The 25,283-nt window shown below is 39.9% G+C and overlaps 2 protein-coding genes across 3 annotated transcripts in view; one reads left to right on the top strand and one right to left on the bottom strand.

Annotated features, from left to right (window-relative positions):
- Positions 1–2,077, top strand: part of NUDT15 (nudix hydrolase 15) — a 45,634-nt gene extending 43,557 nt beyond the window's left edge. The window contains exon 5 of the transcript XR_004965999.1: positions 1,942–2,077. The gene's annotated coding sequence lies outside the window, so the exon portion shown is untranslated. The remainder of the gene's footprint in view (positions 1–1,941) is intronic.
- The window catches only part of MED4 (mediator complex subunit 4), a 26,008-nt gene continuing 2,615 nt past the window's right edge, over positions 1,891–25,283 (bottom strand). For both annotated transcript variants that reach the window (XM_036298688.1, XM_036298689.1), the window contains exons 2-7: positions 20,756–20,822; positions 13,181–13,351; positions 10,510–10,567; positions 6,581–6,667; positions 5,199–5,330; positions 1,891–2,106 (exon numbers count right to left, since the gene is read on the bottom strand). In XM_036298688.1, coding sequence (XP_036154581.1) covers positions 1,934–2,106; positions 5,199–5,330; positions 6,581–6,667; positions 10,510–10,567; positions 13,181–13,351; positions 20,756–20,822 — 688 coding nt within the window. In that variant the 3' untranslated portion in view covers positions 1,891–1,933. The remainder of the gene's footprint in view (positions 2,107–5,198; positions 5,331–6,580; positions 6,668–10,509; positions 10,568–13,180; positions 13,352–20,755; positions 20,823–25,283) is intronic.

Genomic DNA, 25,283 nt, shown 5'->3' with positions numbered 1-25,283 from the left:
ACCAGAGGAGCGCAAGAATCAAGTCAAAGATTCGAAATGCGAAGAAGCAAAAAACACCCAACCAGAAAAGCAAAATGAAAAAAGAATCCGAAAATACGAAGATAGTGTAAGGAGCCTCTGGGACAGCTTCAAGCGTACCAACATCCGAATTATAGGGGTGCCAGAAGATGAGAGAGAGCAAGATATTGAAAACCTATTTGAAGAAATAATGACAGAAAACTTCCCCCACCTGGTGAAATAGACTTACAGGTCCAGGAAGCGCAGAGAACCCCAAACAAAAGGAATCCAAAGAGGACCACACCAAGACACATCATAATTAAAATGCCAAGAGCAAAAGACAAAGAGAGAATCTTAAAAGCAGCAAGAGAAAGAAACTCAGTTACCTACAAGGGAACACCCATACGACTGTCAGCTGATTTCTCAACAGAAACTTTGCAGGCCAGAAGGGAATGGCAAGAAATATTCAAAGTGATGAATACCAAGAACCTACAACCAAGATTACTTTATCCAGCAAAGCTATCATTCAGAACTGAAGGTCAGATAAAGAGCTTCACAGATAAGGAAAAGCTAAAGGAGTTCATCACCACCAAACCAGTATTATATGAAATGCTGAAAGGTATCCTTTAAGAAGAGGAAGAAGAAGAAAAAGATAAAGATACAAATTATGAACAACAAACATGCATCTATCAACAAGTGAATCTAAGAATCAAGTGAACAAATAATCTGGTGATCATAATAGAATCAGGGACATAGAAAGGGAATGGACTGACTATTCTTGGGGGGGAAAGGGGTGTGGGAGATGCGGGAAGAGACTGGACAAAAATCGTGCACCTATGGATGAGGACAGTGGGTGGGGAGTGAGGGCGGAGGGTGGGGCGGGAACTGGGAGGAGGGGAGTTATGGGGGGAAAAAAGAGGAACAAATGTAATTGAACAATAAAGATTTAATTAAAAAAAATAAATAAATAAAAAAAAGAAGAAAAAAAAAACTGATATGAGAAAAAAAAAAAAGAGTGTCAGTGTGGGCCTCTGAGAAACCCACTAGTTGTGATTACTAGTTAATTGTATTTATTATATCTCGTTCATTCACACTCCAGAATTCTACCTAAGAATGTATAAAATGCAACTGATTTACAGAAATAATTTCCTAAATTACACTGGAAGTAGTTTAAATTAAAACACGCTTAAACAGTATAAACAAGTTAGTTTATTTTTAAAAATTACTATAATTACAAATAGTACAAATTGAGACATTTTTCCTGTTCCTGTGACAGAAGCTGACAACCTTCACTTTCAGTAGGGTTTTTGATATTTTGATATGATGCACATTCAGTGATATGCTGCCTTTAAAAAAAATATTTTCTAAATAATTCCAGGAAGCCTATTAGTGATATATACATGGGTCATTTACCTCAAATCTTATTTCCAGAACTACTATGTACTAGAACAGGGTAAGAAGGCACTGAATCAAATAATCTTTTTTCCCAACAGTAATTTTTCTTTTTTAAATCCTCACTCAGGATATTTTCCATTGATTTTTAGAGAGAATGAAAGGAGGGGAAGAGACAGAGATATCTATGTGAGAGAGACACATCGATTGGTTGCCTCCCTCACACACCCTGCCTGGGGCTGGGGATCGAGCCTGCAACCAAGGTAAGTGCCCTTGACCAGAAATGAGCCTGGGACCCTTCAGTCCATGGGCCAATGCTCTAACCACTGAGCAACCAGCTAGGGCCCAACAGTAAATTTTGATAATTCTCTAAATATTCAACAAATGGTTTAGAACTAAAATCATGATTTTTGGCTTTAAAAAGTAAATCTGCTGTTATTTTTAATGGGCTGCACAATTCCACTATGGCCAATATTACCTTTTTTTACAGGTTTGCTATTGTTTAAGAAACAGAATTCTACAGTATTCAATTTTGTATGCTTTTTTAATCAGAGTCACTACTACTGCTTGAGGAGTCTGTTGACATCACCTCTACATCATCTTCATTTTCTTTATTATGCCCTGGAGGTTCCAACAAAAAGTCATTACTGTGATTTGGTGGTAACATATTCATTGCCATATCATTTGATTGCCAGGGATACTGTGGAGCAAGGACATCTAGAGAAAAGAAAGAAGCACATGTAAGAATCTACTAGTGATTATTTACTTCTAGATAATTCTTCCCTCCATGCAATTATTTTGAAATAACTATTTTTTTTAGGCTACAAATCAAAACACACATTTGGCCAAATTAACGAAGATCCAATTTATCAAGGAAGAGAGTAATGTTTTAGTATAACTAGAACCTCTGCTTTATTTTTAAAAAGTCCTACTTTATCATAAGTAACTATTTATATAGTCAGTAGATAATTTTTCTTTTGCAAAATATAATTACAAATCACATATTTGCTATACCTATGGATGTATGTACATATACAAGGTGAGGCAAAGGTAGGTGTACAGTGTGAGTACGCAACACATTATTTTTTATTATTTACTAGAGGCCCAATGCATGAAAATTCGTGCAAGCATAGGCCTTCCTTCCCCGGGCTGCTGGCACCGGCTTTCCTTTGGTACCTGGGACCTGGGCTGGCTTCCTCCAGCTGCAGGCAGGCACCTGGGACCCAGGCTGGCTCCGCCCCTAACCCCAGCTTTGTCAGGAATGACGTAGGGAAGACATCTGGTCTAATTAGCATATTACCCTTTTATTATTATAGATTCTTGTGTTACTTTCCATACAAACAACTGTACATCTACTTTTACTCCACCCTGTATGCTAGATGACATATTGCTCTATATATTCTTTGAATACATTATAGTTAATGTATACTATACTATGCATTACAAGTTTAAACTGCCTTTTAAGCGTCAAATCCACTCCCTTGATCCTAAAAATATTACTCCCTTGCCAGCAGCTGCACTGTTAAGCTTTTCCAGTAGAGGGCACTGGAGGGACTCTATCCAAAGCATCTCTTGGATCTGATGCTTTCCTTCTTACTCTTGTGCCTGGCTGGTGTACAGGACAAGTGGTGCTCACCTCCGAGCCAGTTTCAGTGGCGTCCCAGAGGATGGTTTCCCAGGAAAGTTTCATCATTACCCCAAAGGGTAGCTTTCTAGCAAGTCTTGCTGGAATTCTAGTGGGTAATTTCCTGTTTGCCAGCTCTGGCCTGTGACACCTAACTTCTCTGCCATCCAGTGGGCTATGGCTATTCCCCCTCTACTGAGGGCACCATGATATGAATGTAGGCCTTGGAATGGGGGTGGGGAGGAACCTTGGGTACACTGACTTGCTATTAGATGTAGTAGCTGCTCCCCATAGCTGTTATTCCTTTAATAGTTAGTATCTTGTTACTATACTAGTTATTAATTCTTTAAAATTTCCTTGTCCATACTGCTGGTGTGGTTCTGCCTCCTAAATAGACCTTGACGGGCATATGATATGGTACAACTGAGATAGGCCACTAAGCCAGAACAAGTGGAACACAGGAACTGGGACAGATAGCTGGACAAACTGACAGAGCAATTTACAGATACAGGAGGTCACCTCCCCAGAGATAACATCTAGGCCTCAGTTGTATTTCAGTTCCAAACCCAGAAAAGCAGCAACACCAGATGGGTGACATCAGGTCCAGCTGCCATGACTAACGACCCCCGCCCCTGACACTGACTAATCAGTGAAGACCATTACCCTGAGAAGCACACCTAGAAAACTGGTGAACATTCTGTTTTAACCCTCCCCTGTGACCTCCCCTAAGGTTCCTGCCTGCAAGAGAGATAAAAGCCTCAAGACAAAGGACCCAGCACTGGCTCTCCTTCCTAGAGGCACACCGGAACCTCTCCACCCCTTCTTCTTCCACCGACATGCATCTCCTAAACTCTAAGGGATCCCAGGAGGCTTTCAACCAGGGCAGCAATGGGCAGCAGCAGTTCGTCCCAGGCAACCCCTTGAACCTGTCCCCAAGACCCCCATTTCTCTGATTTCTTAGCCAAAGCAGACCAGCCTAGGCTCATTTCCCCAGTCCTTTCTTGTTTCACTCCCACGCTTTATTAAATGTCCTCTAAAATTCAAATGGACTCCTGTTGTGAAATTTTCCCTGCACAAAGTAAAAAACCCACATACTATCAGCTGGCCCTAGGCAGATCCTCCAACAGCCAGGTCCCCTTTCCATAACAAAATCACAAAGAGAAAAATGAGGCGATATCCAAGGAAACTAATGCACAGTGAGTTCCCAGTTTGTACTTTAGATAATTAATGAAAATAATGCTTACAAAGCATTTTTAGTAACACAGGGACATCCTTACAATGAGAAGAAAAAAAAATTGCTCTCTCTCTCTATATATATTCAGAGTACATTTTTAACAATGTAAATAAATAAAACAGAGGAAAATAATAAAATACTAAGTGACTGATGAAAAGGGTAGTATTTTCCTTTTTTAACTTTAAAATGTTCTTCCAAATCAAAACAAGTCACTTCTATAAAAGATAACATATGGAAAACATAAAGTAACATACAAGAATAGCACAAACCATACTACATGCAAAACTTGAGCCAAGTCTCACAAAAATGGTATTTTATAAAGTTATTAAAAGCCTATAAAAAGCTTTGTTATTCATTTTAACGGGGTGTTCTAGGAATGTATCCACTTTATCATCTTTAAACTCAAAATATGTATTTCTTACTGTTTATACAGTACGTCTCACAATTTTATTTTATTATTTTTTAATCCTCACCCAAGGATATTTTTTCCATTGAACTTTAGAGAAAGTGGAACAGAGAGGGAAAGACAGAGAGAAATATTGATATGAGAGAAACACATCGATTATTTGTCTCCTGCATGTGCCCCAACCAGGGCCTGAGCCGGGGAAGAGCCTGCAACCGAGGTATGTGCCCTTGACTGGAATCGAACCTGGGACCCTTCAGTCCACAGGGCTCTATCCACTGAGCCAAATCAGCTAGGGCTATCTCACAATTTTAAAAACCAATGTTTAGAACAATAAAAATAATGAGAGAGCCCAATGCCTGAGAAAAATGGCATATTAACAAATGAGAGAAAGGTCAGTTTATTCTAATTTCATAACCTCCATCTAGAACTAAGAGTAGAATAAATTGGCAGAAAACAGCTATTAAAATGAATCAGATCTGGTACCAAAACTTGTTCAACAGCCAAAACTTTGGTCTGTCTGAAAGCATTCTTTTAATTAATATTACCTGGCAATCTGCCTGCTGCAAGTGCATCTCCAGGTAAATGACCATTCACACCATTAGTGGAAGGATTGTTCATTTGACCCAATAATCCACTTCTCATCTCTAAATCCGTTGGGTATGGTCTCCGTGGGTCCCCTAAAAACACACACAAACATAACAAAAACCCAAACCCAAAACAGATGACTTTTAATTCGATTGGTTCATTTTGAAAAACTCAAGCTAAACTTTAAATTTTGAAATATGAAGGACATCTTATCAATTGTTACTAAGAGGATAATATATTTAATACATGTATTTTTATTTCTTCTCTAAATCTTCACCATAATATACTATTCTCTATATAAAAAAAATGAAGAAGTTTGTCAATTTAGCAAAAATTCAAAATGACAAATTTAAAAAGTTAAAATGATCTTGATTCTTCTAACTTAACTGCATTATTTAGTATGAAAATAATGATACATACTCTGAGGGAGAACAGATCATGACACTTTTTTTTTTTTTTCTGAGGGAAAGGACTGAATGCTTACTGGAAGAACTATCTAAATTAAAACTTTTTTCTAATCTCGTTCATCTTGTCATTTAAAGACTAATTCTTTGACTTTCCAGTTGAGTATCAGGGGTGAGTAATCTTTATTTCATAAAAGCATACTAAATAGTTTGGGATTGATCAAAACTGGGCCAGATTTGGACCAAATTTTTGATAATATTTCTCACAAACTCCAGTTACTGACCCCAAACAATGTAGTTACTCTTAGTTTTCTTAGTATGGCAAAATACCAAAATACCATCAGGAATTACTGAAGTTGAGATAACTATCTCCCACTCCTCCCAAGGCTGCTGCTCTACCTTAATGTCTCCATCTTATGTTTTACCCATTGTCTATTAATATAGTTGCAGCTTGTTACTCCCTTTGCTGTCTTTTTTACTCCAGCTCTTCCCAGTCCTGTGTGTTTGCAGTTGGGCCGCTCAGTGCTCTATCTTTATCACCTAATAGCTGGAATTGTCTGTTTCCCAGGCTGGAATATTTGTGGAAATCCTAATGGCTCTAAAAAGTTGGCTTCTGGCCAGCATGGGTTTTACAGGCATATAAATCTATAGCTTTAGAATCATCACATATTAACTTGTGCTTTTAAAATTATTTATTATTAAAAAATAAAAATAAAACAAACACAGGTCCTAGTGCCAACAGCTTTGTAGAAAACCAAACCAATAAAACCAATGCCCTACATTCTTACTTATGAAACCTTAAAAATGTGAAAATACATAGCAAATGTTACATTATTCTGTATTTAAATACATTCTATATCTAAATCTTTTTCTCTATTTTTGTGTACAGTCATGTAAGAATTTTCACTTATATCTAGTAAAAAGAGAAGTATTTTTACCTGGGACCCAGGTCAGTGGGGCACACACAGCATTACTTGCACTAATCCTATGTGCATACTTAATTATTTCTTCAGAGGAGATAGCACCTGAGAGAGTAAAGAGTTGAGTGTAAATACAGAAGTTTATAAATGCATAAATCATAGTTACATATAATACTTAATTTTTAAATGATTTGAAAATAGGATAATCTGAGTTACCTACCTTCCCTAATAATATCTGAATGCATAATGTGACTTAAATCATATATATTTCCAAACAAAAGAGCAAGACATTCAGAAAAATCAGCTGACATAATTAAAGTATTAAAATCTGGGAGAAACCAAGACGGTGGCATAGGTAAACACCTGAAATTGCTGCCTCATACAACCACTTCAAAAATACAACTAAAAGACAAAAGGGACATCATCCAGAACCACAGGAAGGCTGGCTGAGTGGAAATTCTACAACTAGAAGCAAAGAGAAAAGCACAGAGACTCAGAGGAGGTGCAGAAGTAAAGTGCAGAGGTATGGAGGCACGCGGAAAGGGCTGGCAAATGAGGACGCGGTTGTCTTTTTCAATCAGGAGGGAGACACAAGCTCCCGAATGCTCTGAACTCCAGTTTCGGGCGAGTCTCTGGGGACCCAGACTCATATGGGGAGAAACTGGACTGTCTGGGATCGGGCGGAACTTGAGGGTGGCTTTCTCTCAGAGGTGCTTGCAGCGATTACCGCGGGACACTGAGACCCGGGGCCTCTTAGGGCAGGACTGAGGAGCAGCCATAGCTGTTTGCTCCACCCTGTTGATTCCCTGAGACCCCTGCCCCACCCAAGCTGTGCGCAGAGGATTTTGCATATGAACTGCCTGGCCCTTTGCGATCTAAAATTACCTAACAAACTGCAGCTGGGTCAGAGAGACCCAGAACATCCAAAGGAAGGCCCAAGGCCCCAAAGCAGCTTGCATTGCTTCACAGCTGGGCCTCATCTGGGCACCTCCAAACCCCAAACAAAGAAGAGGAATCCACAGATCTCTCCGTAGTTCCTGCTGGGTAGCCTCAGGCAGAGGCTAAATTAGCACCTCCTTAGAGATCCAAGAGCCAGTGTACCCAGTGGTCAGAATGGGACCATCCAGATTACAACTCCTCAGATCCATAAGGGACACACTCGGGGGGCAGACTCAGTGAGCACCAAAGCCCCACTGAAGCAAATCTTGCCCCATAAGGGTGTCTCCAGCACAGAAGTTCTCCCACTGTAGACACAGCTGATACTCACAGCCAATTGGCCTGGAGGCCAATTCCTCCCAGTGATACCAACAACAATCAAGGCTTAACTGTAAGACTGTGCACAAAACCCACAAAGGGGTGCACCAAGAGTGTCCACCTCAGGTAACTGGGGAGGCTGAGGCACTGGGCCCTAGAGGACACCTAGCACAGAAAGCCACTCTATCAACACAGGGAAGCAGCCAAAATGCGGAGACAAAGAAACAGGCCACAAATGACAGAAATGGAGGAAAGCAAACGACTGGATATAGAGTTTAAAACCATGGTTATAAGGTTTTTCAAGAATTTTCTAGAAACCGCCGATAAATTTAGTTAGACCCTCAAGGATATGAAAAAGGACCAACAAGAAATTAAGCATACACTGACTGAAATAAAGAATAATATACAGAGATCCAACAGTAGGCTAGAGGATAGCAAGAATCAAGTCAAAGATTTGAAATACGAAGAAGCAAAAATCACCCAACCTGAAAAGCAAAATGAAAAAAGAACCCAAAAATCTGAAGATAGTGTAAGGAGCCTCTGGGACAACTTCAAGCGTACCAACATCAGAATTATGGGGGTGCCAGAAGAAGAGAGAGAGAGCAAGATATTGAAAATCTATTTGACGAAATAATGACAGAAAACTTCCCCCACCTGGTAAAAGAAATAGACGTACAAGTCCAGGAAGCGCAGAGAACCCCAAACAAAAGGAACCCAAAGAGGACCACACCAAGACACATCATAATTAAAATGCCAAGAGCAAAAGACAAAGAGAGAATCTTAAAAGCAGCAAGAGAAAAACAGTTAGTTACCTACAAGGGAATACCCATACGACTGTCAGCTGATTTCTCAATAGAAGCTCTACAGGCCAGAAGGGAATGGCAAGAAATATTCAAAGTGATGAATAGCAAGTACCTACAACCAAGATTACTTTACCCAGCAAAGCTATCATTCAGAATTGAAAGTTAAATAAAGAGCTTCACAGATAAGAAAAAGCTAAAGGAGTTCATCACCACCAAACCATATTATATGAAATGCTGAAAGGTATCCTTTAAGAAGAGGAAGAAGAAGAAAAAGGTAAAGATAAAAATTATGAACAACAATACATATCTACCAACAAGTGAATCTAAAAATCAAGTGAATAAAAAAATCTGATGAACAGAATAAACTGGTGAATATAATAGAATCAGGGGCATAGAAAGGGAGTGGACTGACAATTCTTGGGGTAAAGGGGTGTGGGGGGTGTGGGAAGAGACTGGACAAAAATTGTACATCTATGGATGAGGACAGTGGGGGGGTGGTGAGTGCAGAGAGTGGGTTGGAAATCGGGTGGAGGGGAGATATGTGGGGAAAAAAGAGGAACAACTTTAATAATCTGAACAATAAAGATTTAATAAAAAAAATTTAAAAAAGTATTAAATTTGGGAGACTATCATGACAATGCTCAATAACCTCAATTTTTAACTACCATTAAATACTATTACTATTCTGAAAGCAACAGTGAACACATATAAAAGAGAACATAATATTTCATTTCCCAGTGATATCCAAATCAGAGCATCAGTTCACACTGTATCACTCAACTGTTATCATAACAGACTCTAAGCTTATAAGTAGACCTAAGTAGAAAGATGTTTACAATATATTCATTAAGAAAAAAAAAAAAAATGGCTGCGAAGTAATATGTACAATGTGACCTGACTTTTTTTTTAGAATACTGGTATATGTATACATATGTATATGTACTGTTCTTGTTATATATGTATTTATAGATCTAAAAAAAACAACAACCCTGCTGCCCTAGCCAGTTTGGCTCAGTAGATAGAGCGTCGGCCTGCCGACCAAAGGGTTCCGGGTTCCATTCTAGTCAAGGGCACATACCTCGGTTGCAGGCTCCTCCCCGGCCTGGGCTGGTTGGGGCTCATGGAGGAGGCAACCAATCAATATGTGTTTCTCACATCGATGTTTCTTTCTGTCTTTTCCTCTCTCTCCCAGTCTCCCTAAAAATCAATGGGAAAATATCCTCAGATGAGGATTAATAAAAACAACAACAAAGAAAAAATTCTGGAAAGATATACACCAAATATCAATAGTTATCTGAAACAGGAAAAGAGGAAAGTTCGACAAGTCTGAGATCATTAAATGTAGATTATTAAACGGAAGCAGCCAGAGTTTTCATTACAATTCTGACTTTTAGTATGCAAAATAAAAGATCCCAAAAGATCCCAAAAGGGAGCCTTTAGAGAGAAGCAGGAGGGAACAGGAAGGCATGGTGTGTTTCTGCATGTATACATCCCAAAGACATAACTCATTCTAACTTCATGATGGTCTTAGTCCCACTACAATTATCCAATGGATGTTTTCTTTCATTCTCAGTCCTATCTTTCAAGACTCAATTCAAATCCCACTCGCTTCCAGCTCACAGTTCTCTTTTTCCAACAATTTTTTAAAGCTATTGTCTTTACTGCACATTCGAGTACATAGCCATTACTTGCCTTTTATTATTGCTATTTATAGCTGAAAGAAGATGTAATACTTGGGCACAGCACTAAAACATAGCTGACACTTTATAAAGAAAATTTATTGGAACCTTTTGACAGTAGCAAATGATTACTAATAATACTCTCATCAGTTTCTTGAGACTAAAAGTTGATTTTTTCCAGAAAGTCATTCAGTGTTCCCGTAGTACTAACCTTTTCTTGCCTTATCTATTGATTTCAGTTTTTCTTTTGCTTGGTAAACAGCTGTTGCCTAAAGAACATTAAAGAGAAATATGGTTTATTCTTCACAATATCAAGCCCAGTTTTTTTTGCTTAATTCATAGTATCACTTATCCTACAGGAACAATACCCAATTTGGAAATCCCCACAATTTATTTGTAATATTCTGAAACAGCACTGGATATCATTTACATCACAGCTATACTTAATGAAGCAAATATTATATTCATGAATTAGTCTCCATTCACAAACTACTTGTTAGAAATAACATATAAATTGAATTGTTTACCAACATTTTTCTTTATGTCCATCATTGAGAAGAGATCTAGACCATGAACCAACCCAAAAGCATCCTATTCTTTCACCTAATTCAAGAATAAAATATCTAAAAATTTATTTTTTTAATTTACAAGATATATTCTTGCATTGATCTCTTATTCATTTATATATTACCATTACCTTCATGCTTAGTGACTACTATATGAACTCCTCACCCCATTTCTCACACAGGTACACTGAAGGGTAAAATGAGGTTAACCTAGTATATGCAACCTCAACTATAATACAGTGGTTAAGAATATGGCATTGAAGAGATTTACGTTTAAGTTACATCTCTACTTTTTACCCTCCTTAAAATCTTGGTTTCTTCATTTTTAAAATGCAAAATGACTTCATATAATTGCTATGAAGATTGAGATAATGCAAGTGAAGAGTAAAGTACAGGGCCTGGTGCACAAGTGATCAATAAATGTCAGTTGCTATTACCTATATCATAAAATTCAGTGTTCACTGTCTTTAACTCAATAATTATATTTGAAACTTAATCCAAAGAATATAATCCGAAATGCAAAAGTAAAAAGGCTTTTCTGAAAGAATATTCATCAAAGTATTCTTTGTAACAGAAAGTTAGAAAACTAAATGATATAATTATATAAAAATGCTTTGATTTTAATAAATAGTAATAGAATGTCAATTAGTACCTTATTAATTAAAATAGATAAAAAAATGTACACACCTGAGACTAAAAGGATCTACACCAAATTGTAAATAGTGGCAGTCTTTGAGCAGTGCGACTAAAGGCAATTTTCCCTCTTCTTTCTCCTTTTTTTGTATTTTCTGAATATCCTTTGATAGGCAAACCTAGTTTCTGGAACATCTCCCACTTTGAACAATTCATTTCCCAACCAAGTTGTTCACAGAAAAAAATGTCTCGGTTGTGGAACCAAACTTAGGTTTTGGGCCTGACAACCCTTTGGGCCTGACAAAAGCATCTCTCAGGCAACAAAGGAGAGAATGCTTTTGTTGCTGGTAAAATCAAACAGACTAGTACAATTTTACAACATAAAGGGGCCACCAAGAGCGCTAATGTTGCTAAGGGTGTGAAAGAAGCAATGATTATAGGCAATTGAAGACATAAAAAAACTTGTTGATTTGGATAAATGAAAAGCAGTTAGCAGTGAAAGCATTTTGGAGGCAGTGATATATGAACTCACAAAGATGCTGCATACGGACCTGAAAGACACCCCTGGAATGAGTGCTGAAAATGATTTCTTTAAGGCAAGTATGGGGTGGTTCGATAAATTTAAGAAAAGAAGTGTTTGTTTATAGATTAAACAGTATATTAGGCACCTAACTATTAGGTACTGTATATAAGAAAGGTCAAAACAGGAAATCATTTGGGGGTCTGGAACGGATTAATTCAATTTATATTATTTCTAATGTGAAAATGTGATTCAATTTTCAAACAAATCGCTTCTTGAAAAGCCTTCCGGAACAAAACTGAGGTTCCACTGTGTTACTTTTTTAATGAAAAATAGATTTTATTAGAAGTGTTTACTTGGAAGCAAAAAAAACCCACCCCAAAACAAAACAAGGAAAGAAAAAACAAAAGAAGTTTTTACTTGGGGTCATTTCTGTAGTAGGAGTGGTTCATTTATCCCAAACTGCTCAGGCTTCTATATATTGGAGCCCAATTTGACACATTTTGGAGAGATTTATCAGGGTCAAGAAAGCCAGCTATGTCGGATCCATATGAAAATCAAACACAGTTGTGTCTGCAACACCACCATACAACAATCACATTAGTTAGTATATAGTGAAATAACTGGGCAAATAATAGCAAATAAATTGCCTCTTTGAAACAGTAGCCAAGAACAAGAAAAAGAAAAACTAGAGCCCTTGACATCTATCCTAATCCCACCTAGTTTAGGATGGAAGACTAACTAATATAAATTTTAATCAATTTATAAAATTGGTACATATTTTTACTGATTTTGAAATATTTGACCAAACTGAAAAGTTGTCACTTTCAGACTTGGAAAATCAAGTTTCTGCCACTTCAAAATACTGATATTAGAGCCCTAGCTGGTGTTGCTCAATGGTGGGACACTGTTCTGTGCACCAAAAGGTTGCCAGTTCAATTTCAGTTTAGGGCCCAGGTTGCAGGCTTGGAGCTGGTAGGGGATGTGCAGGACGCAGCTGATCGATGTTATTCTCTCACATCAACAATGCTTCTCTCTCTTTCTCCCTGTCGCTTCCTCTCTCTCTCTAAAAATCAATTAAAAAAATACTAATAGTAGACTTATTTTTCAAGAATACATGAAATAAACAATATCTTTGTTAAAGAACCAGACTGCCAACTTACCAGTATTTGTTCAGCTTCCTTTAGCTGTTTTTGTAACTGCTGAATATCACTGTCTCTCTTCTCAACTTCTTTTTCTAAAACTTGCATTTCATGGTGAATTTTTCCCTGATTAAGTGCCAATTTCATTAGTTCCTGAAATTCCCCATCTCTGTGAATTAATAACTCCAGCACCTGTCAGGTAATAGTTGATTAAAGCAGACAACAAAATAAAAAACTACATTCCAATGAAACAATCCATCTAATACTTGTCTGGGTTATAAAATTTTAACATATTCAAATATTTTTAATCCTTATTGAAAATAAAAATAGCCTATTTATAATTATTTTGGAAAACAATATTAATATTTCCTTCTTTTTGTAATTATGTGTTTATTTTTTCATACAAAACAAAACTAGCCTTTCAGAACTAGCAATATGCTAAACGAAGTTTATTAATTTCCCAGGGAAGAAAAAACTTAGAAGTTTATCCTTAAAAATAGAATGCAGTGGAGGTTCCCCCAATTTTGATACTTGAGATGATTTTAGTTGGCACCAAGAACTTAAAAAACTTTTTATAATTACACATTTGTGCTAATATTAGAAAAATATAACTGTCACACAAAACCTGTGATTTCATGTATAGTATTGCTCAGGATGAAGATGATTTATAAAAGAGCAATTTCAAAAAATAGTAAATAAGTTTTGGCACTAACTATAAAGGTTAAGAAGCAAAAAATAGAAAGTTCGAGTTCAAATCTCTAGTTTTTTATTTATTAGCATATGACAAGGGAAAGTTACCTGACCTCTTGGAGCCTGCTTTCTCATTAGGAAAAGGGCATAATAACAGTACCTTATCACAGACAGTTGTTATGAAGACTGATGATATAACGTATTAAGTACACATAGAAAAGCTCAATAAAGGGTAGTTATTGTCATCACCCACCTGCCATTGACTATAGAAGATGCAATCTAATCTAAATACCCTTACTTTACTATGCTAGAAGGACATAATATATTAGAAAGGAAATGGCTATCCAAATTCAGAATCAATTTTTAAAAATGTATTTTTATTGATTTCAGAGAGGAAGGGAGAGGATGAGAGAGACAGAAACATCAATGATGAGAGAAAATCATTGATCGGCTGCCCCCTGCATGCCCCCTACTGGGGATCGAGCCTGCAACACAGGTATGTGCTCTTGACCAGAACTGAACCTGAGACCTTTCAGTCCACAGGCTGACACTCTATCCACTGAGCCAAATCAGCTAGGGCCAGAATCAATTTTTAAAACATTATTAAAAATTTGTTAAAGTCTAAAAAATACAGACATGGGTGCTCAAGTTCCTTTTGATATGAAATGCCTCTCACTTTTACAGGACTTCTGATAAAATAGACAAAAGACTGGACAACATCCTGTGTTGAAATTTATATTAAGTATCAATAGAAAGCGTTTTTGTAAGAAGTGCATTCTCTTTAATAGGCCTATAATCCCCATTCTTAAGTGACAAGAGGAGAAAGCTAGGTTTCCATTTCCATAAAAACTATATTTTAAAAAAAATTATTAACCAAAGTGAGTAGTATACATTAGTTCCACGAGAGCTGTCAAGAAATTTACACAGTTTGACCTATTTTATAAACCATCAGAGAGTAGTAAAAATTCTCTTTAGATTTTATTGTTGAGTAGAGAAAATTATCCAACTGAAGTCAGAAGACCTAGATTCTACTTCCACTTATCCATTAACCTTTAATTCATTTACCCACCCTGAAAGAGATCAAATTGAAGACCATTAAGGTCACTTCTAACTTTGGAATTTGAAATATATGAAAATATGAATATTAAAACAAATGGTGGTTAGAAAGTTTCAAATGGCATATCCCTCTAATATTTAACAGTTTTAATGAAAATTATTCAGGAATTCACACAGTACTAAGTACAAGATATAATTCACAGAACGCTAGTTCTTTCTTTCTTTTTTTTTTTAATACTGATTTTAGAGAAAGAGGAAGAAGAGAGAAACATCAACGTGAGAGTGCAACATCAATTGGCTGCCTCCTGCATGCGCTCTACCAGGGGTTGATGCTGCAAACTGGGCATGTATCCGGACCTGGAACTGAACCAGCAATCTTTTGATGCACAAGCTGATGCCCAACGAACTGAGCCAAACTGGCCAGGGCAAGAATTGCTGGTCCTTAAAAAGTATAAGAAAGGTTAGTGCAGGTTTTGGTTATGATCTCCTGAATAAACTGGGTGTCTGGTTCATAGCTAGCATTTACTAAGTGCCTAGAAAATAAAGTAAAAAGTTATTTCTCACTTTTCGCTTATCTATACTAATAAAAGGGTAATATGCTAATTAGGGCAGACATCTTCTGGACGTCCTTCTGGACAAAGCTGCAGCAGCTGCCTGAGGCTCAGGCAGGCTGCGGATGAAGGCTGCCGCTGGGAAGGCATGAGGCTCAGGCAGGCCGCCGGCCCGAGTCTCAGGGAAGTGACGGTGGCTGCGAGGGCCAAGGCTTAGGCAGCCACAGTGGCTGGCAGTGGCAGCAGCAGAGGAGTGATGGGGGCATTGCCTTCCCCTGATTGGCCGGTTGCCTCCCACAGAGGAAGGCCAGACTGCGGCCCTATGGGGAGCGGGCCTAAGCCGTCAGAAGGACATCTCCTGAGGGCTCCCAGACTGTGAAGAGGGGGCAGGCTGGGCTGAGGTCCCTCCAAGTGCACGAATTTTTGTGCACCGGGCCTCTAGTCCTATATAATAAAAGCGTAATATGCTAATTGTCTGACTGATCAGTTGACCGTTTGACCAGTCACTATGATGTGCACTGACCACCAGGGGGCAGACGCTCTGACCAGGTTAGCTTGCTGCTGGGGTCCAGCCATTCAGGACTGGGCGAGAAGGTTGGACACACCCTGGAGTCCTCCTGCAGTCCCTCCCCAGCTGGCCCCCACCAGCCCCAATCACTGGCCAGGCCGAGGGACCCCACCCACGCACGAAATTGTGCACCAGGCCTCTAGTTTTGTATAAATTCCTAATTAATCCCACATTATCTATAATAAAAGCATAATATGCTAATTAGACTGGACGTTCTTCCAGACTACCTTCTGGACGAAGCCGCGGCGGCGGGGGCCAAGGCAGAGGCGGCTGCAGCGGCGGAAAGGGCCAAGACCCTTGCACGAATTTCGTGCATTGAGCCTCTAGTTTAATAATAAAGAATTTGAGATTGGGATTCTTCAATGACACATTTGTCTCTAGGCTCTTGCTTTTTCTGAACACAAAACAAACCAACAGCAACAACAAAAAACCCCAATCCTAATATCCCTTAATCCTAATATCCCTTTTTTTCAACTTGTAGCCTCCTCTTGAGGGAATTGATCATTGAAGAAAACAAGTTCTAGGGCACCTCTATTTATAGTACATCAGATTTCTCTTCCCTCAAAAGATATCATAAGATGAAGTTAAGATAATGGGGAAGAGCAGAGAAACCAAGATGGCAGCATAGGTAAACACCGGAGTTTGCTGCCTCGAACAACCACTTCAAAAATACAACTAAAAGACGGAACAGACATCATCCAGAACCACAGGAAGGCTGGCTGAGTGGAAATTCTATAACTAGAAAGAAAGAGAAAAGCATACCAAGACTCAGAGGCGCAGTGCAGAAGTAAAATACTAAGGTACAGAGGCGCACACGGAGCGGGCTGGCGGCTGAGGGTACGGTTGTTGTTTTCAATCGGGAGGGAGTCTCAGGCTCTGAGCTCCAGTACTGGGAGAGTCTCTGGGGATGCAGACTCATACAGGAGAAGCGGGACCGTCTGGCATCGGTCGGAACTCGAGGGCAGCTTTCTCTCTGAGGGGCTTGCAGTGATTGCACAGCGGAGCCTCTGAGGGCAGGACTGAGAGCAGCCTAACTGCTATCCCCGCCCTGTTGATCCGTGGGACCCGCCCTGCCCAAGCCCTGCACAGAGGCTTTTGCTAGATAGCCTAAGGCAGAGGCTAGATTAGCACCTCCCTAGAGATCCAGGAGCCAGTGTACTCAGAGGTCAGAGTGGGACCATCCAGTTTGCAGCTCCGTGGAACCATAAAGGACACACTTAGGGGGCAGACTCAGTGAGCACCAAAGCCCCATTGAAGCAAGTCTTGCCCCAGAGGGGTGTCTCCAGCACAGAAGTTCTCCCACTGCAGACACAGCTGATTCTCACAGCCAACTGGCCTGGAGGTCAATTCCTCCCAGTGATAACTACAACAATCAAGGCTTAACTACAACAAGACTGTGCACAAAGACCACAAGGGGGTGCACCAAGAGTGTCCTCCTCAGGTAATTGGGGAGGCTGAACCACTGGGCCCTAGAGGACACTCAGCACAGAAAACCACTTTATCAACACAGGGAAGCATAAAAAATGCGGAGACAAAGAAACAGGACACAAATGACATAAATGGAGGAAAGCAAACGACTGGATATAGAGTTCAAAACCACACTTTTAAGGTTTTTCAAGAATTTTCTAGAAACTGCCAATAAACTTAATGAGACCTACAAGAAATCTAATGAGACCCTCGAGGTTCTGATAAAGGACCAACTAGAAATTAAGCACACACTGACTGAAATAAAGAATATTATATAGACTCCCAACAGCAGACTAGAGGAGCGCAAGAATTAAGTCAACAATTTGAAATACGAAGAAGCAAAACACACCCAACCGGAAAAGCAAAATGAAAAAAGAATCCAAAAATATGAAGATAGTGTAAGGAGCCTCTGGGATAGCTTCAAGCGTACCAACATCTTAATTACAGGGGTGCCAGAAGAAGAGAGCGAGCAAGATATTGAAAACCTATTTGAAGAAATAATGACAGAAAACTTCCCCCACCTGGTGAAAGAAATAGACTTACAAGTCCAGGAAGCACAGAGAACCCCAAACAAAAGGAATCCAAAGAGGACCACACCAAGACACATCATAATTAAAGTGCCAAGAGCAAAAGACAAAGAGAGAATCTTAAAAGCAGCAAGAGAAAGAAACTCAGTTACCTACAAGGGAGTACCCATACGACTGTCAGCTGATTTCTCAACAGAAACTTTGCAAGCCAGAAGGGAGTGGCAAGAGATATTCAAAGTGATGAATGCCAAGAATCTACAACCAAGATTACTTTATCCAGCAAAGCTATCATTCAGAACTGAAGGTCAGATAAAGAGCTTCACAGATAAGGAAAAGCTAAAGGAGTTCATCACCACCAAACCAGTATTATATGAAATGCTGAAAGGTATTCTTTAAGAAGAGGAAGAAGAAGAAAAAGGTAAAGATACAAATTATGAACACCAAATACACATTTATCAACAAGAGAATCTGAAAATCAAGTGAATAATCTGATGACCAGAATGAACTGGTGATTATAATAGACTCAGGGGCATAGAAAGGGAGTGGACTGGCTATTCTTGGGGGGGAAAGGGGTAAGGGGGATGCGGGAAGAGACTGGACAAAAATTGGGAAACCAATCCTATATAATAAAGAGATAATATGCAAATTAACCCTCACGCCCTCACAAGATGGCTGCCTACAACCAGGCTGGCAGGGGGGTTAGTGAGGGACGACCAAATTACTGAACAAGCAGGCTGTGTGGGATGACCAGGCTGGCAGGGGGAGCAGTAAGGGGTGACCAGGCCGGTGGGGTGGGGGCAGTTAGGAGCTACTAGGCTGGCAGGGAGGGGGCAGTTGGGGACAACCTGGCCAGCAGCAGGGGGCAGTTAGGGGCGACCAGGCCAGCCGGGGGGGCAGTTAGGGTCGATCAGGCCAGCACACAGAGGCAGTGAGGGATGATCAGGCCAGTATGGGGGGCAGTTAGGGGCGACCAGGCAGGCAGGCAGGTGAGCAATTAGGAGCCAGTGGTCCAGGATTGTGAGAAGGATGTCCAACTGCCAGTTTAGGCCTGATCCCCGGGATTGGGACTAAATCTGCAGTCAGACATCCCCTGAGGGGTCCTGGATTGGAGAGGGTGCAGGCTGGACTGAGGTGATCCCCGCTCCCGTGCATGAATTTTGTGTACCAGGCCTCTAGTCCTATATAATAAAAGCCTAACGTGCAAATCGACCAAACAGTGTAATGACCAGTGGAACGACCAGTCGCTAATACATGCACTGATCACCAGGGAACAGACACTCAATGCAGGAGCTGCCCTCAGCCCGCAGGCCCCAGGCCAGCCAAGGTGGGTGTCAGTGAGAGACCCCTGATGGTCCTGCCAGTCACCCTGCAGAGGCAGGCAACCCATGGCAGCGGCAGGGAGATCGGGGGGTGGCGGCGGCGCGGCGATCGGGTGGGGTGGTGTGCCAGGCCGGCTAAGGTGGGTGCCATGGGGGCCCCCTGATTGCCCCACAGATCAGCCCTGATTGCTGGCCAGGCCTAGGAACCTTACCCGTGCACAAATTTCATGTGCCGGGCCTCTAGTCCTCATATATAATAAAAGCCTAATATGCTGGTTGTCCATTCAACCAATCAAAGGGTAATATGCTAATAATATGCTAAAGCTGCTCAACTGCTCGCTATGACGTGCACTCACCACCAGGGGCAGACGCTCTGAGTGGTAAGTTAGCTTGCTACTGGGGTCCAGCCAATCGGGATTGAGGGAGATGGGCCGGACATGCCCTAGAGCCCTCCCGTAGTCTTTCCCCAGCTGGCCAACTTCCTGCATCCCTCCCGGCCTCGATCGTGCACCAGTGGGGTCCCTTGGCTTGGCCTGTGCCCTCTTGCAATCCGGGACCCCTCAAGGGATGTCGGAGTGCCAGTTTCGGCATGATCCCGCAGGCCAGGCATAGGGACCCCCCCGATACACAAATTTGTGCACCGGGCCTCCCAGTATATAATAAAAGGGTAATATGTAAATTGACCCTAACGGCAGAACAACCAGGAATGACCGGTCGCTATGACACGCAATGACTACGAGGGGGCAGACACTCAACGCAGGAGTTGCCCCCTGATGGTCAGTGCGTTTCCACAGGGGGAGTACCGCTCAGCCAGAGGCTGGCTCATGGCTGGTCAGTGCAGTGGTGGTGGCGGGAGCCTCTCCCACCTCCGCAGAAGTTCTAAGGATGTCCGACTAATGGCTTAAGCCCACTCCCCAAGGGTTCCTGGGCCGCCAGAGGGATGTCTGACTGCCAGCTTAGGCCCAATCCCCCCAGGAAGTGGGCCTAAGCTGTCAGTCAGACATCTCCCGAGGGGTCCCGAGTGCAGGCTGGGCTGAGGGATCCCCCCGAGTGCATGAATTTTCGTGCACCGGGCCTCTAGTCCTACAATAAAGGGCTAGTTTATGAGAACACTGACCTTTTGACTCCAGAAACTATTTTGATCTCCATTTAACAAGACTTTATTGCATGATTCAAAAGTTAAAAATGAATAAATGGGTAATTGCAATTAGCACTATAGAAAACAATACTGCTAAACCCTTAGACAACTACTTTCTTGATCACATTGTTACCTTATGTAAATGATACAAATATCAATTTAAAAGTTTTAATTAGTAACTTAAAATGATCCAATCTTTCTGTTCTCACACAAAGTAAATATAAATAGGAAACTTGCAGAAATTATGGTTTGGTTTTGAATTAAAAAAGCAGCCACTTACCTGGTTTTCTTCTCCAGCCTGTAACAACTTTTGGTTTCTTGAAATTGCCAGCATTTCTATGAGCTCCCTAAAAGAGAGAGAGAGAGAAAGAAGAAAATAAACAAAAAATAATTAACAAACAAATAACTCTTTGCAATGTAAATACACTAGAGGCTTTCTTAACTTATCTCTACCAGACTTACTGTATTCATGGTACCCACAGCACCAAGAACACATGGCTACTGCCTCTCAGTCCACTATGACTGTGGACTTCAGCTCTCACCAGCTGTGTTTGCTATCAAACTTATTTCTGTAAGTTTTACTTATTACTATAATTATAAACATTAATATTCAATACATAAATACCAATAAAATATGATTGTGAACAGAAAAGTTGTTTCAGTAAAAACTGAAGTTAAATGCTTGGAAAGACTCAACAATAGCTGTGAAGCAGGGGAAAGTCAAAAACCCAGCAAAGGTCTGCCCTAAGACTGCTTGATGAGAGTCTAAGTTCTTACTTCACTTTAAAGAAACCAAACTAGAAACTGCAGCCAATGCATTATAGTTGGTTTATGCATGAAAAACTCCTACATTAGGGGTTTATCTGCAGGCCAAATCCAGCCCAGCACATCTGAAATTTTGATAAATACTGCATTTTTGGAACAAAGCCATGCCTCTTCATTTACATATTGACTATGATTGCTTTCCCACTACAATGGCAGTTAGTAGTTGCAGCAGAGAACTTATGGTCTCCAAAAGTATTTACAATCTGGCCCTTTACAGAAAATGTTCCTTATCCCTTGTCTATATGAGAAGATCAGTGAAAACATAATCTTTTATGTGTTTTAAGGTAAAATAAAACAAGAAATGGGTGAGTCATTTTTTAATAATTTTCCACTAAAATTGAATTTTTAAATTAACCAAACAGGTATCACATAAAAGGAACTAGAGGCCCGATGCACGAAATTTGTGCAAGAGTAGGCCTTCCTTTCCCTGGCTGCCGGCACCAGCTTCCCTCTGGCACCCGGGACCCAGGATTCCCTCCGGCCGCCAGCAGGCACCTGGGACCTATGCTTCCCTTGTAGCCCCGGCTTTGTCTGGAAGGATGTCCAGTCTAATTAGCATATTAAACTTTTAGTATTATAGATTCTTACATCTATACTAATAAAAGGGTAATATACTAATTAGACTGAACATCTTCCAGACGACCTTCCGGACAAAGCCATGGTCATGGAGCTGAGGCAGAGGTGGTTAGGGGCAATCAGGCTGGCAGGGGAGAGCAGTTAGAGGGATCAGGCTGGCAGGCAGGTGAGTGGTTAGGAGCCAGCAGTCCCAGATTGCGAGTCAGACATCCCCCGAAGGGTCCCGGATTGGAGAAGGTGCAGGCTGGTCTGAGGGGACCCCCCCGCCCCGTGCACGAACTTCGTGCACCGGGCCTCTAGTACTATAATAAAATCCTATCTGTCTAGAAAGCTCATTTACTAGATATGCCAATCCTATAAGAAAACTAGTGTATAGAGCAGGAAAAGATGACTAGCAGGTAATATTTATATATCAGTTCCAAATTTGTTGACAGATGAGATTTTTCAGAAATTATGCAGGAGGGGACAACTTCACAATTTGCTACCTCACATTACTAGTCAGCCCCAGTGTTTGTACTTTCTCCCTGGCTGCCAGGCTATTTTTACCTTCCTTCCTGCTAGCCTCATACTCTTTTTCTGGATGGTGTCAATTAGACTCTACCTTCCCACAGCATTGTATATTGAATTAGTTAATTAATGAAAAAAGTAGATGGGGAATGGAAGGTCTTTATACACTCATTTGTCAAATATTTCTTGAGTACCTATTACTTGCCAGGCACTTTCTAGATGTGTGGGTTATAAAAGTGAAAATTAGCACTTGAATTCTAATACAAGTGATAAGAATAACTAAGAAAATACAAAAATAAAACCAAAGTTAAGGGTTAGGAAGAGAATGTATTTTCTCTTCCTTATGACTTAATAACATTTTTTTTATTAGTTTAATTTATTGTAAGATACATTGTACGCCTAGTCAGTGTGGCTCGACCTAAAACCACAAGGTCACCGTTCAATTCCTAGTCAGGGCACATGTCCGGGGTCACCAGCATTGCAGGAGGCAGCCTATCAATGATTCTTTTTCATCATTGCTGTTTCTATCTCTCTCTCTTCCTCTCCCTTCATCTCTGAAATCAATTAAAATTTAGTAAAAAAAAAAAATACAGTATGTAATACATATACAAAATATGTTAATTGATTGCTTATGTTATCAGAAGGCTTCTGAAAAACAGTAGGCTACTAGATTTGAGGGAGTCAAAGTTATATGTGGATATTCCACTGTATGGGAAATTGGTGCCCCTAACTTGCACTGCTCAAGGGTTAACTGAATTACACTTGAGATAAATGAGAGGTACACAGAATTAACAGACCGGTGTGGAAACTTCAAGGCTACTATCAACATGGTTTCTGTGGGACAATGAATTCTGAATTACAAACAGGTTAAAAAAACTTTTAGATTACAATCCATCTATGTTTTTATTTTTTTAATTTCTACAAAGACTACCTCATTCTATTTCATTTTACAAAGTAATAAATATACTGAAAAGCTACATAATCAGGTAACAGTAAAAAATATATCCCATATTTCAAACTATTTTGAAAAGTTAGAGATTACATCAACCAGAAACTTTTCATTTTTCATAAAACTGGAAACAAGAGTAAAGTTCATTCAGAGGAAAATGACAAACTTCCCAGGTCACATATTGGGACTTTATTGAAAGTCAATCACCTAGAACTGCCTCATTCTGTGGAGAAGTTTCAATGAGTCTTAGGTGGCAAACCACAAAGTGACATGCTTTCTACTACCACCACCAACCACCAGGATCATAGAAGAGGTAAATTTTCACTTATCTACTGTCACCCTGTCTTTCTTTAGAGATGAACAAATAAAATAGCATGACAGTAGATAAGTCAAGAGAAAAATTAGAGAAAAAGAAAAATGAACTTTTAAGACAATGGTTATTACTGAAGCCTATCACCTGTCAATAGATTCAGTGAGGACTACAAATAAATGAGAAATCAAAGTGTTTTTTAAAAATATGTTTTTATTGATTTCAGAGAGGAAGGAAGAGGGAGAGATAGAAACATCAATGATGAGAGAGAATCATTGATTGTCTGCCTCCTGCATGCCGCCCACTGGGGATCGAGCCCACAACACGGGCATGTGCCCTTGAGCGGAATCGAACCTGGGACCCTTCAGTCTGCAGGCCGATGCTCTATCCACTGAGCCAAACAGGCTAGGGCGACAAATCAAAGTCTTTTTGGCATTCTAGGAAAAAGAGCAATAGAGGAAACACAGCTTCTTTTAGAGGAACAGAAAACTCAGCATTTCAATTGTTCATGTACAAGTGGAATGCTGAAGAAGAAAGTTTCAGAAACAGTGAGGTTCTTGAGGAAAATTTAAACTATGATTCACTACGTCAGTGTGTAAACACATTTCACCACACAGAAAATGCTATACTTGGTAATCAAGGAAAGAATTAAATACAAAGTAGGATAAATTGATCAAATCTAGATACAAGAGAATTTCAAGTTAGTCTCAAATTTAATGTAACTTATAAATTACTTAATTATGCTATCTCAAGTCTAGAGTACATGGATATCAAGTATATGCACTCTGACAGGTACTGATAGCATTAGGAAAACACAACTCAGATACACAGCTCAGTAGCACAACAATCCAGGGGCAAGAACTCAAGATTGACTGCTGTGTTGTCCAATGTCAGAAAAAACTCTACAAGACCATTACTCTGGATGGGCAGGCTAAGAATTTTAGCTCCTGAAATTAGTGGATATGAAATATATTCTAGGGAATATATTGAAATTCTAAGACTAAGACCCACTCCATACAAAAGGCAGCAGTCACAATTCCCCAAAGGGTGAGTCACTTCTTCACAATATCAACATATTTACAGAAAAATTAGTCACTACCATCCATATCACATGGTTGGTCAAAATGAAAAAATAATAAGGAACATTTTAATTTGACTGATTTCATACTCAACATCATCAAGATTCCTTAGCAAAGATTTTAGAAGCCAATCAAGTATTAGACTTGGCTTTCTGGTGAGAATTATTCCCAAAGAAGAAATAGTTCAAAGGACCATTTCAAACAGAAGACTCAGAATTCAAAAAGTGGAAAAATTGAGTCATACAGGAATTGGCTCATACAAAAGCAACAGAAGTATTTTCCAATTAATTATTAGCTGTTCTGAATCTAATGAAACACAAATTTGTATCACAACTACTTGGCTACCTACTTAAGGCACGTCAAGGTACTCAAAGAGACTGTTTGGATGACCAATGATTCTGAAAGCACGTGTTAGAATGAATGCACTGTTTTTCAAATGACAGTTGGTCCTATTTAGAAAAGCAGTGGGCTAGTTAGCATTTATGGGATGTTAACTTGATCTTTAATAACTTCCAAAGAATAAGCCCTCCACATAAACTAAATGAAGCTTCAATTAGCGTCC

Source organism: Myotis myotis, unplaced genomic scaffold (assembly GCF_014108235.1).
Source record: "Myotis myotis isolate mMyoMyo1 unplaced genomic scaffold, mMyoMyo1.p scaffold_m19_p_3, whole genome shotgun sequence".
In the NCBI taxonomy this organism is placed as follows: Eukaryota; Metazoa; Chordata; class Mammalia; order Chiroptera; family Vespertilionidae; genus Myotis; species Myotis myotis.
Note: the sequence above shows the minus strand (reverse complement) of the source record. Positions and strands in the feature narration are given on the sequence as shown.